General features: G+C 38.4%; 2 protein-coding genes across 3 annotated transcripts in view; one reads left to right on the top strand and one right to left on the bottom strand.

Annotated features, from left to right (window-relative positions):
- Positions 1–6,982: 6,982 nt before the first annotated feature.
- xrcc3 (X-ray repair complementing defective repair in Chinese hamster cells 3) lies at positions 6,983–11,631 on the bottom strand. Its single transcript, XM_077220853.1, has 7 exons — positions 10,912–11,631; positions 10,696–10,833; positions 10,409–10,621; positions 9,823–9,977; positions 9,534–9,746; positions 9,353–9,399; positions 6,983–7,817 (listed from the first exon to the last, which is right to left on the bottom strand). Exons 1-7 carry the CDS (start codon positions 10,964–10,966, stop codon positions 7,586–7,588), a joined length of 1,053 nt encoding a protein of 350 aa, XP_077076968.1. The 5' UTR covers positions 10,967–11,631; the 3' UTR covers positions 6,983–7,585.
- brf1b (BRF1 general transcription factor IIIB subunit b) overlaps positions 11,553–12,526 on the top strand; it is a 77,284-nt gene continuing 76,310 nt past the window's right edge. Inside the window, exons 1-2 of one of the 2 annotated variants that reach the window (XM_077220842.1) lie at positions 11,553–11,765; positions 12,325–12,525. In XM_077220842.1, coding sequence (XP_077076957.1) covers positions 12,345–12,525 — 181 coding nt within the window. In that variant the 5' untranslated portion in view covers positions 11,553–11,765; positions 12,325–12,344. Of the gene's footprint in view, positions 11,766–12,324; position 12,526 lie in introns of those variants that run through there. The other variant, XM_077220843.1, reaches the window with a different exon arrangement.

Below are 12,526 nucleotides of genomic sequence, written 5' to 3'. Positions count from 1 at the left end.
TCACATACTGTAACAGACTGCAGTGATGTGCCTGTTTGTAAGAATGTGTAATTAGGATTATGAGAGACTTACTATGAGAGAAACACTCACTCTCAATGGGAGTGTAATTATGGGGAGGATTTCTTACAGCCATTGTCAATGCTTGTAAACATCCGGTTGATGGTCAGATCTACTTAGAGTCATTGCAGTTAGTTTGGTTGCATGTCATTCTATTCGGGGAGTTAAGACGAGCTCTTACGCAGATGGGATGAGCTTTCTATCAAGCTAAAAGAAGGTTAAGCAGAATGTCTTCATTGAATGAAAAAGAGCAGCTTGGACATTCCGCTAAATAGTTCCTTTTGTGTTTCAAATAAGAAAGAAAGGTTTTCAAATGACATGTGAGCGAGTAAATGATATCAGAATTTAAATTTTTACTATAACAGGAGCTTATCCTCCAGGTGTAACCTTCACCACACATAATAATATATATATAAGACTCAGACATCACAGATGGTCTCTGATGTGTTTGCAGTTTTTTGTGATCTGTCCCCGGGTCATTTAGAACAGAAGGTATTATTCAAAGTAGAAAGAACAGAAGAAGGACAAAAGGGGTAAGAATAGAAAACAGAGGAGAAATTACATAACACTATAGTGGATAGTCCAAGGTTACCACAGGTCAAATTAATATAAAGCATGATGTCAGGCTCAACAGGGAACAATCAATCAGTCTACACGAACAGGGACAGTTCAATACAGTTAAAACATAAAGGATGCCGGCCATTTAATTTGGAGCCCTGGAGTCTTTTTTGCTCATGCAGTATCAGTCATTATGTTGTAGTTTATGGCACCCCAGTGATTGTCTTTCAATAATGATATGACCTTTGTGACCCTGAAATGACCTCTGTGCACCAGAGACACTGTAGTTATATATGATAATTAAATACCGCAACCATACTGTTTATTTTCGACATTTATCCTCTTTTAATATGAATGTCAAAGTAGGCAAGTACATGACGTGAGATGTGTTCAGAGGTGTATTTCTCTAGATGGCAACCTAATTGTAATATCAGGGTTTCTGACATCCTTCACTCCTAATGCCATTTTGATATGTGACTAATAAAAATGCAAAATCAGTACATTTCAAAGGCTTATATAACACTATTGGGAACAGGCAGGAGGGAGTCAGTCAGTCTAGGACAATGCTGGCGTTGCTAAAAACAGAAACTGATCTGAAATGTTCTTTCACCTTATGCTTTATACTTTGATAATCTTATACAATAGTCCTGGTTCCACAAATGTTGCTCTCACAAGAGATAGAGAGGTCGCAATGATCAAGTATAATTAAAAAAGACTTTAATACAGAACTGTAACATGTATATTCTGTTTTGTTCCTGTTTTGCCTTCCAGTTACTAGTCTCCTTGGTTGTTAAATAGTTCCACATAGTTGTTTCTGTTCACTTTGATTAACCCTTTTCAGCATTTAAGGCCTCTGTTACCTTGTCCGGTATCGTCTATGTTAAAAGTGATTGTGTTTACATTTTCTCCTACAATTTCCCGAGTTTTCCGTTGTGGATTTAATAAAGACTATTTTTTTTTCTACAGATTTAGTTGTGCACTTCTCTTCATCCAACCGTGATCATTCATGTTGAATTCAGACATTAAAAACATGCTCATCATTGAGGTGGTAAACTAAAGTAAAGTCTTTTTAATGTATTTGTGAATAAATTAATAAATCCGGATCAAAAAAAAAAAAAAAGTCATTGACCCAGAAGCAATATCTCTTGATAATCTGGAAGTTATTTACAATAATTATATTTTCACAGTATACGAAATTCTGAAGCTCACCATCAGTTTTACTTGTTGTTCTCACACGTCAAACCCCTCTCTACGTTTCTCACATTTACCTCCCACTGCTGCTGACTATTGTGTGTGTTTTCCAGCTTGGTTTCCTGTCACCATGGAGATGCCTCCGTGCCACAATGCCTCTGTCTCATTACGGATTCTTCCCAAAACGTCCTGGAAGTGATGTCTGGTCTTGTCTGACAATGATAGAGAACAAGACAGAGAGCAGGGAAAAGCTAAGGAAAGGCAATGCTGAACTTAGTATTAGCAAATTCAGTTATTTCTCCAACGTGCACAAGTTGTTGACAGTATATTAAACATGATTGTTGGTTCGTTTCTCTTTTCTTTTTAAAGAAAACCTTTGCTTTCATGACAAAGTGTGACCTAGTTCAGTGAAGGGGGTTTCAGAGTGCAAACCTCCTGTCTACAAAATCTGCATAACGGGTCAACCCAGCCTGCTTTTCTGAATAAAACTACTGTGTATCTCAAACTGTTTCATCTGACACTGCACAATCCTCAGTCAGGACTTCACATGCCTGCTCCCATGTGGCATTGCCATGTCTGCTGATCTGCAGGGTTCATTTACTTATTTTCTTTCCCATGCAATATGAATAAATAAAGCATCAGAACAGTTTGATATTAATGCAGACTTCTTTTAATCAACTTGAATCTTCCCTGGATTGACACAGTAGGCTAGACTATAATGGCTTGTTTGTCAAGTCATGCTAGCTGTGTTTCAGTCACAGATAGTATAAATGGCTCAGTTTACTTCTGTTTGCTCTTTACAGCTCTTTAAAGCCTGTAATTTAACGAGTAACAAAATTAAAAAGCTTGTAAAACAGTTTGTATTGATAGTTCGTCTCATATGAAACTCACTGCTCCCCTGTGGTGGGGTTGTGCTACTGCGCCCTCCTGCATCACTACAGATGATGTCATACTCTCAGTCCTCCCCTCTCTGTTTGTTTACATTTGCTTCCTATTACAATGTATAAAATATAAAATACTGATATATAGAGCTTTGTTTCCCTCTTATGCCAGTTATTATCAGTTCTCCGTTTCTGTTATTACATCAATTTTTTGACAAGCTGACTTTAGATAGTACGCAGACTACGCACAATCATTAGGCTACATGAAACATTTGTATATTTTGACAACAATGATGTGATATAAAGGATGGTGGGATATTTCTGGGTTAAGACTCTTGGAGAAAGAGTCTGCGGCGCAGCTGAGGGCCAATGGCGCAGGACTAATCCTGGTCGTCTTAGCAACCGACCAGCTGCTGCCTGTTTCCTGCCACAAAAGCCATCAGACTCATTTTTCTTTTTGACTTTTGTACTAATCGATGTCTTTTCATATTCACCACATATATACTGAGTTCCCTCATTCTTGCACATATGTGGTTTTGGAGTGCAGCTGCGACTCATTTGATGGGAGTTGGGACGTGATTAGATTCTGCAATAGGGAAAGGTCTTAGTCAAATGATCCCAAACCAGAAAAGATGTTTCTGTGTCTGAGTAAAGTATATTTACTTTAAATGCATAATGCAATAAATGCATCTGATTTAACAAATGAGGGCAAAAATTAATTGTAACGAATGTTATGAATTCCTCAAGTTGTTTTACCTGTTGTCCAATATTTGTTATTCTATAGGCATATCTTGTTTTGGACTGAGCTGCAGACACTGCAATGAGCTGTCGTATATATTTACTGTCTCCGAAGTAAGTGTTGTTGAATGTGAATCTAATATAAAGTGTTTTTTCATGAAAATAAAAATAAAATAAAAACCAGCTTTGAAAACACTGAAATGTGACCAAATCTGACCAAATTTCCTCCCTTATATAGTGAAATGATACTGACTGTGAGGGCATTTAAAAAGGCTTATAATTTGACCAAAACATTTATTTATTTTTAATCTGTTTTGCACATTTTTCTATGTTGGGTATAGGCTTATGGTAGGGGTTGGGTTAGGCAATAGAAAATATCATTAACCTGGTATAAAATTCAATAAAGTCTATGCATTGTCCTCACTAATTTAGTGAAACGTGTGTGTGTGTGTGTGTGTGTGTGTAAATATGTCGTAACCTCATAGGTAGGCCAATGCATTGTGTTTTTGCAGCTGTGTTTCTATATCTTCCTTATAGCCTAATATAATATTCAGCAAATATTTCCATATTATTACACATGCTCCACATTCCTTCTCAGGTCTCAACACAAGAATCCATTTTTCTCTTTCTCTACTTCTCTTTCCCAAGATGGCCGTATATGTTTATATGAGAGAGAGAGAGAGAGAGAGAGAGAGAGAGAGAGAGAGAGAGAGAGACCTGCAGTCTCTGTATCCGTCTCTCTTTTGCCCTGGCTGACACAAATAGACGTGGGATACATACTAACAACCTGCATGATGACACACCAGAATCCGGCTGCTTGTAGTGCGCACGCTAAAGTGTGAGCAGCTCTCGGTCATTTTGCAGACGGTGGCAGATGTGGGCGGCTGTGTGTGTGTTCTGAAAGCCCGTCAGTGTGTGTGTAGCCCGTTAGGACTGGCGGAATTACATAACGAGGTTTTCATCAGCACAGCAGTAAACAGCTGAGTGGAAGGAGGAAAATGTGTGTGTTTTGTAGCAGGGGATGGAGGGGGTTGAGTTGACGTTGCAGTGCGATGGATGGAGAGGTTCTTAGGCTTGTTCGACTTGAACCGGCGCTGCGCAGACCGATCGGTTGATGACATCAAAGTACCGCGAGAGCGATTCAAAAGCATAAGGAGCCGTCTGCTCTCTAATCTAGTGATGGGATTTATGGCTCTTTGAGGGGATCCGGATCTTGGCGATCCGTTCCTTACAAAGAGCCGTTCAAAAGAACGGCTCTTTTGGCTCTTTTTAAATATTTAATCAGTTTTAAGAAGCCAGCTTGAGGGCATCTCAGTTTATCCTGGAAATAATCACTGGGAGGAATGATGAGGTGAGATTTGTAGTCAAATAATTTAAACTCAGATATCATACACCAATATCTGAGTTTGAATTTTTCTGAAATATAGATTATTACCTCATTTGTCATGTGTGGACTATATACCATAGGGTTGCACAACATCCCTCTGTTTAGAAAGTGACATCACTATTTTGGATTCACCTTTAGTACAAAGTGTGTGTATGTGTAAAGCTATGTTGACTTATGTTATTCATACAATACCTACTCACAAATAAACATAAAAAACAAAGCCGGCTGCAATGAATTTCTGTGCAAAACAGCTTTTACTACAAACAGTAACACTTCCACACAAGAACATTGTTATCACACAAGAACATTTTGATTAAAAAATCTCTTTTGGCTCTTTTTAAATATTTAGTCAGTTTTAAGAAGCCAGCTTGACGGCAGCGCGCACAAGTCATTGGCTCCGCTCCTACCCAATGACAAAGGCACGTAGGTTTTTTTTCCATTGGAGTACTCACGTAAAGGATGGGCGCGCATGCACAACTACTATCATCATGCTGTTAGGCAGTAGTACCCCTGCGCTGGGTGCGCCCCTTCCCCTATAACTGAGGAGCTAATTTGTGTGCATCTGTGTGAAACACGCATAGGAAAAAAAGAACGACAGAAAGAACGGCTCCCCTCCAGCCGTGACTCGGCTCCCATCGTTCATGTTTATGAGCCGTTCAAAAGAATCGGTTCGTTCACGAACGTCACAACTCTACTCTAATCGCTCTCGCGGTACTTTGATGTCATCAACCGATCGGTCTGTGCAGCGCCGGTTCAAGTCGAACAAGCCTCTTGTCTTCCTGAAGGTGGGGGTGGGGGTGGTCAAACAATCTGGGACAGACAGCCCATGTGATTGTCGCCATGGTGACAGGACGGGCTCAAAGGCAAATGTAGCTGCTCACACCATTTGGTTGCAAATGAGTAGCCTACGTTTTGTTGTGCACTAACATTCGGGTTTCCGATGTTGATAAACGGAGTCGCTCAGTGCGTGTGAGTGTTAAGTAGCTTGGAAGGATTAAAGGCCTATCCAAAAACTCCTTTCTGTGTAGCTGGACTTTAATCACTGCCAGGCATTTTTGCACTTTTTTTTTTTGCAGAGACATCTTGAAAAATGTGCAACTCAAGACGATGTATGCTCCAAAATTAAAAAAATAGTATGAAATGGAGTTGCATGACTCAGGGGTTTTCACAGATCAGCAGTATGGTTTGGGCTTCAGTGTTTGGTCAGTCCTTCCTAAAGAGACAGCATGCATCAAACATCATTTATGATGTAATGTGAAAGGCAGCAGAGCGGAAAATAAGAGCACTATAAACAAATTGGGCACTGGTAAAAGGTTGGTGTCGAAAATATGTTAAATTAATGTTTATTCAGCAAAGATGCATTAAATTGATTAAAAGTGACAGTAAATCCATTTATAATGTCACACAAGATTTCCACTTTAAATGGCTAACACTGATAATAAGAAATGTTTCTTAAGCATCAAATCAGCATGTTAAAATGATTTCTGAAGGATCACGTGACACTGAAGACTGGAGTAATGATGCTGAAAATTCAGTTTTGCCATCACTGGAATAAATTATATTTTAAAAAATTTATTAAAATGAAAAAAGTTATTTTAAATTCTTGCTGTATTTTAGATAGAGAGACTTCTTTAAAAAAACATTAAAATCGTACTTTTCGAACAGTATAGGCTATATTGCTTATAAACAATATTTATTTAGTCAGAATATACTACACATATGCAACTTTTGAATGGCCATCAGTGTTAAATGGTTTAGCTGGTTATGCTGGCTCTGCTAACCAGTAAAACATCGACCCCTTGTCTTGAGTCAGTCTTAGACATTAAAACAAGTACAGCAATCAGATTTTTAAAATGTGTAAAGGTTTGTCTATACTTGTGAGAATCAAATGTCCTCATATATAGTGAAATATTATACATATTACGGCTATCAGATAAATAAAATAATGCATGTTTATTTCATGTCTCACACCTGCCACATAGATCACTGCTTTTAACTTTGCTTTCATCTATTATGACAATCCCATATGCAAGATGTAGCTTGCACAGTTTTGTTGGATCTTAGCCCCCTCTGCTGGTCAGAACTCATAAAGAGTCACAGGTGAATTACTACAGGTCCCAAACATAGAAGAAATGCTGGTAGAATGATAAGACAAAAGTGGATCAGAAAATGGGTACCACAGTTTTTTACTTTATTTTTTGACAAATCAGTACTTTTACTATCTCAATATACATTTTATTGTATATTTAATGTTGTATTTGCCTTTCTATTTAAAATGGTATAGTCTCAAGACTGGCAATATAAACATGGTTAATGCTATTTTGAGTGTTGTAGATCAGAATATTGATCAAGACAGTTCTACAACAAATTGAGTTTGCTTTGTTTTCTGAAATAGTACAAAAACCCCAGCTTGTCCTCTTCAAGGGCGGCTGTGAGGCAGTGATTAGCCTTTATTCAACTTGCTTATTGCTGCATTGGAACTCTTTTTGTATGAAAACTGTAACAACATACAGGTATACATAAGGAAAACATATATTCAGTGTCTCAAGGGCATAATAATAAAAAAAAATTAAAAGTATTATAAAATAGGGTTATTTTACAAAATTATTTGCACATAATACCTGTGAGAATTTTATATTAATAATAATGTGTATTAATTTGAAATGGTAAAAAAAAATAACATTCCTAACAAAATGTGCTTTAAAAATATTTGTGTCCATTAGCAGCTGTTAACTGCCAAATTGATGTGAATGTAGTCTCCTCCATCTGCAGATCATTCATCATGAAGAGTGTCATCGGGGATCCCTCTCACTCCTTCCTCCCAAACCCCACACAGGCAGCTCGCTCGAGGGAGGTGTGGAGCGAAGACCACTTCTAATTTACGTGGAGCACAACTTCGGCTGTCTGATTTGACTTGTCCTGCCAATCTTGTGAGCATGAGTCTCACCATTACTTGGTTGGCCCAAGCGATGCCCAATGCAGGAAGCACCTTACTGTCCACCAGCCTGTTACATTAAGATATAGAAGACTTATTAGAGAGCTTCAAAAGCTCAAATTATGATACGTCCAGTTTTGTAATTACTAGGGATGTGAGGGACTAGTCAAATAAAAGATACTGCTGCTAGTCGACATTGGAAATAGTAGTTAATTTTTTTTGCACATTTAGCCTGTTTTGCTATATATTTTTACAAATGCTATGCTCAAATTACTGTCATGTTAAAGGGTTAGTTCGCCCATTTAAGACATGAAGTTGTATGGAATCCTTACCAGCACTATAGTGCATACACACTGACCCACTCTGTAGTCAACTCCCTGGTCAGAGTTTTGGCCGCTGGAAGTTTTTCAAGAAAGTACTCCCGGTTAGTTTCCGGGGCCTCAAAACTCTGCGTTTTTACGTGAAAAAATAATTTGCGTTTCAAAGCTTGATTAATTTAACACACAAAAAACACGCCGGTCAAAATTCATACCTCAGTTTTAATCGGCACTATTTTCTTTCCATTTCTATCAATCCGCTCTGCTGTCAACGTCAGCAGTGCGCACGTTCCGATCAGCTGTTCCATAGTGTTTACACAATCGATTACGAAACGACGTAAAAAGTAGATAATGAACGATGGTGCGAACTTGTAAATTTCCAGGCTGTGACCACAAGAATGTAACATTATTTTATTGAATATCTGGAGCGGAAAACAAAATCATTAAATTTTTTTCCTTTCTTGATCACACGACCCCAACATGCTTAGATAAATGTCCACACATGGATTTTGACTTGGAAGCAAACGGAAAAGTTTTGTATAGGCCATGTCAAATTGCCATATAACAATTAGGCTTGTTATACTACGGTACCAGTTATTAGGGGAAAATAGTCTACTGATATGAAATGTTATGCTGGTTTAAAGGGGGAACCATTATGAATGAAAATAACTTTACAACAACAGATCCTATGTCAATTTTCCTAATGCATAGAAAACCCTTACATAATGCAGTTGTTGGTACACTTTAGGCTTTTCTTGTGATTTTGCCACCTGGCATGTCTGTACATATACTTTTCACACAAGAGAAGCACATTCAAACACAGATACAAAAGCAGTGGTAATGAACAACAATACCTTGCTTGATTTATGCTGAATTGTGTTGGCTAAATTTTATTTGAGGGATTCTGATTTTTAATAGGTGACACTGCCTAATGATTCAGGTGATTTGAATATATATGTCTATATAGGTTAATGGTGATTAAGTGAAGGCTTCTGTTTAATGAACAATGATCATAATGCAAGGTAAGCACATCGAATATATTTTTTAGCGGCATTTAGTATGGGATATGACTTTTTGATTCATAGATTAAGTAGGCTAATTCAAATAAATCTCATATACAAACTTTTACTTGTCCAATCTGAGTTTGTTAAACAAAATTTCCATTTTTACGATAATGAAATAAGTCGTGGCGCACATCCCTAGTAATTACATTAAGTCTCCTGAAATGAGCGGAGCTGTTATATTTTGGCCCTTTTGCTGCTGCCAAAACTGACACAAACACACTCACCCATAGTCGCACCTTCCGGGATTTGGGCCGTCCATAACATCTGTAACCTGGAACGGATAAACATCATACAGTGAGAACTATTTATGTGTTATTTAAATTCAAATGATAAGTTCTATGGCGTTTACAGCACGTATTGTATAATATCTCTGATTAAGCGTTATAAATCAGATGGCGGTCTGACCTGGTTGACGCAGACCACAGGTGCACCATATGCATGACTCAGGCGGTGGAGTGTACTGGAAAAAGCCAGCAGGTGACGTGACCTCTGTACAGCTTCATCAGCCTGGAACTCACTGCGAAACAGAGCAGCTACAGAGTCCACCACCACCAGTCTGACCAGACCTCGCTTCAGCAGCACGGGCACACGCTGAGACACGCACGCCTGCAGAGCCTCCTGCTCACATATGCACAAGCATTCATACCTTTCTAATGGTTATTAACTTGTTAAGGGGAGTTTTTGCCAGTCTCACCAGGTCAGCTGCATGCTCGATGTAGACGCTGTCAGTTAAACGCCGGCTGTGGATCAGAGCTGGAGGCAGATCTGGTCTGAGCCGGGACTGCTGGGTAATGAGTTGCCGCAGTCGTTTGATGGGGAAAGAATCCTCAGTGCAAATATAAACAGCTCCTGTTAAATGACCATATCAAATGTGATTTAAAACCGCATTTCACCAGAGATTTGTCAAAACGATTACTTTCTTCTTCTACTCCAGTAATCTCACATGTTGCCACTAGAGTTTCAGACGATATATCTCGCACTCAGATTTGACAAGATACTGAAATAAGTGTAAATTTTGATGCATTTATGATAGTTGTAATGAAAATAAGCAGTGGTTCTCAATCAGAGGGCTGGGCCTCAATAGGAGAAAAATCAAGATATTATTTATTTTATTAAACCCCCTTAACAATGTTTTTTTTCTTTTTCTAACATGGTACAACCAGCATTTCCAGTCTTGGAAAACCTGGATATATGAGGGCATTTTAACTATAGTATTGGACATTAGAATTTATTGAATATTTATTTTATTGGGTAGAAATTGAAAGGCTTCATGTCCGTACCTGAGTTCAGCCCTCCGTTTTCCTGTGGATACTGTACAGACAAGCAAAGCTGCAAACAAAACTGAGTTTTCCCAGCAGCACTCTCTCCCGCCAGCTCTGTTATTCCTCGTAACGGGAGACCACCGCGCATCAGACCGTCCAGAACGGGACAGGCAAAAGACAGCCTGTGTCCGGGCTCCAAAACTGGACATTCTCCCCGGATCAGCTGCAGAGCTGAGAATACATTAAAATAAGAATTTTGCTTCAAAAATAGCTGATTCTCTGTTGCAGTAATAATCGAAGGCCACCTGTGACCGGGCTGGTCTTGCGCACAGCTGCTGCTACTGCACAGTGAAGGCGCAGAACATCAGTCTTTGACAAGCGTGTCAGTCTCTGCAGATCTGGACCAGACACACAGAGGATCTCCTTCGCTGATCGGAAATTGGCTAAACAATAAAACAACATTAAACAAGAAGCGAATTCAACTTTATAATGAATGTACTCGAGTGGGATTTCTTGCCAACCTTTTTTAACAGCAGCAATAATCCTTGGATTTAGCTCAAATTGTTCCCAGTCCATCACATCCCGCGAATCTCCATTTAAACGGTGTAACGTTAATACAATAACGTTTTAAATATTATTTTAACCCACTTAACCTCTCGGCTCACATTTTGAACGGCACACCATTTACTTCCTGGTCAACATGTCATAAATTCTGTCAAAATCAAAGTCTTAAATCCAATCGATGGACGACTTTATTATTTAAATATGTCGGTGTTTATAGATCAAGGACAGACGAACGACTACAAATATAACGCATAATTCTTAATTTTAGCAAGTCAATAAGAGAAAGAGTGCAATAAGTAGGCTATCATCTAAACAACTCACACCCTTCATATTATCGCGCTTTAAGACCGGGGTCCGCCACTGGCCCAGTGCACATCAAAATGGGGGTGTTTTGAGTGAAAACGTTTTACTAAGTTGATTAACTGGGATTGTAATAAATATACATTTATGATTCATATTTCCATAAAAGATGTTTTATATCATAAAGGGCCCATATTAGTGAAATTAACTCATCAAAATATGTAAACAAAGAACTATTGTATAGTGCCTACCCCTCTATATTCAGTTTTTAAAACAGCCCACAATGTCGTATCCAGTTGGGTAGAAAAAGCCTTGGTTGGAAGTCTCAACTGTAATGGGTTATTAGATAAATTCAAATATTTATACATAACGTCTAGACATGTTGCTCAATGAAATGCATTGCTTGCCAATTAAATAACTTAGTTGATGTGAAAAGCTAACAATAAATAGGACTAGAGGATACCGGTTTAAACTGTTAGATCTTAAGTCAAGTCTTTACTTCCTTTGAATGGTGAGTGGTTTGCTATTGAAGGCTAACTTTAATAACATACAATTACTTATATATTTATGCGCGTCTGTATATTATGAAATAAAATATAAAGCGATACATTGAGCTGTGTGTATTATGTTTACGGTCGTAAACAGGTCTTGTGCAAGCTAGCTTATCATTTTATAGCATGTAAGTTAACGTTATACATATAAATCATATCAAAACATTAGCTTAGCAATGTTTATATATACTAGAAATATACATTAGAGATAATACTATTTAGAAATGAATCCTAATATATAAGAAATACAATGCGACAAAGTGAGCATTGTGTGTCTTCCGCACACAGTCTCTTGAGTAGCAGAGCGGGATATCAGCTACGTTTGTAAGCCGGCGACCCGAGTTCTAATCCCGGTCTGGACGTATGTTGGTTACTATTATATGGTTCACAACATATTACATGTTATTAAACAATTTTATGAAGTATCTTATTATTATGCTGTTCGAATGATAATAAACTGACGATGTTTGTGTTTGCCAAACGTTTGTTCAGTAATGGTGTACATGTTGTCTCCTTCAGATCGGCATCTTCCTGCCAGTATGAGTCGTCAGTGTAAGAACTGTGGTGGAGCAGACATCGACACAGACCCAGCCCGGGGGAGTGCGGTCTGCACAGCCTGTGGTTCGGTTCTGGAGGATAATATCATCGTTTCTGAGGTTCAGTTTGTGGAAAACAGCGGAGGGGTGTCTTCAGCAGTTGGCCAGTTTGTATCTGCAGATGG

Source organism: Siphateles boraxobius, unplaced genomic scaffold (genome assembly GCF_051911475.1).
Source record: "Siphateles boraxobius isolate OS27281-9 unplaced genomic scaffold, OSU_SipBor_1 8, whole genome shotgun sequence".
Taxonomy (NCBI): Eukaryota; Metazoa; Chordata; class Actinopteri; order Cypriniformes; family Leuciscidae; genus Siphateles; species Siphateles boraxobius.
Note: the sequence above shows the minus strand (reverse complement) of the source record. Positions and strands in the feature narration are given on the sequence as shown.

Coding starts and splice junctions, on each gene's coding strand:
- xrcc3 (XM_077220853.1), bottom strand. CDS start 10,966: ATGGACTGGGAACAATTTGAGCTAAATCCAAGGATTATTGCTGCTGTT. Junction 10,622..10,695: donor CAAGACCAGCCCGGTCACAG/GTGGCCTTCGAT, acceptor ATGTATTCTCAG/CTCTGCAGCTGATCCGGGGA. Junction 9,747..9,822: donor TCGAGCATGCAGCTGACCTG/GTGAGACTGGCA, acceptor ATATGTGAGCAG/GAGGCTCTGCAGGCGTGCGT.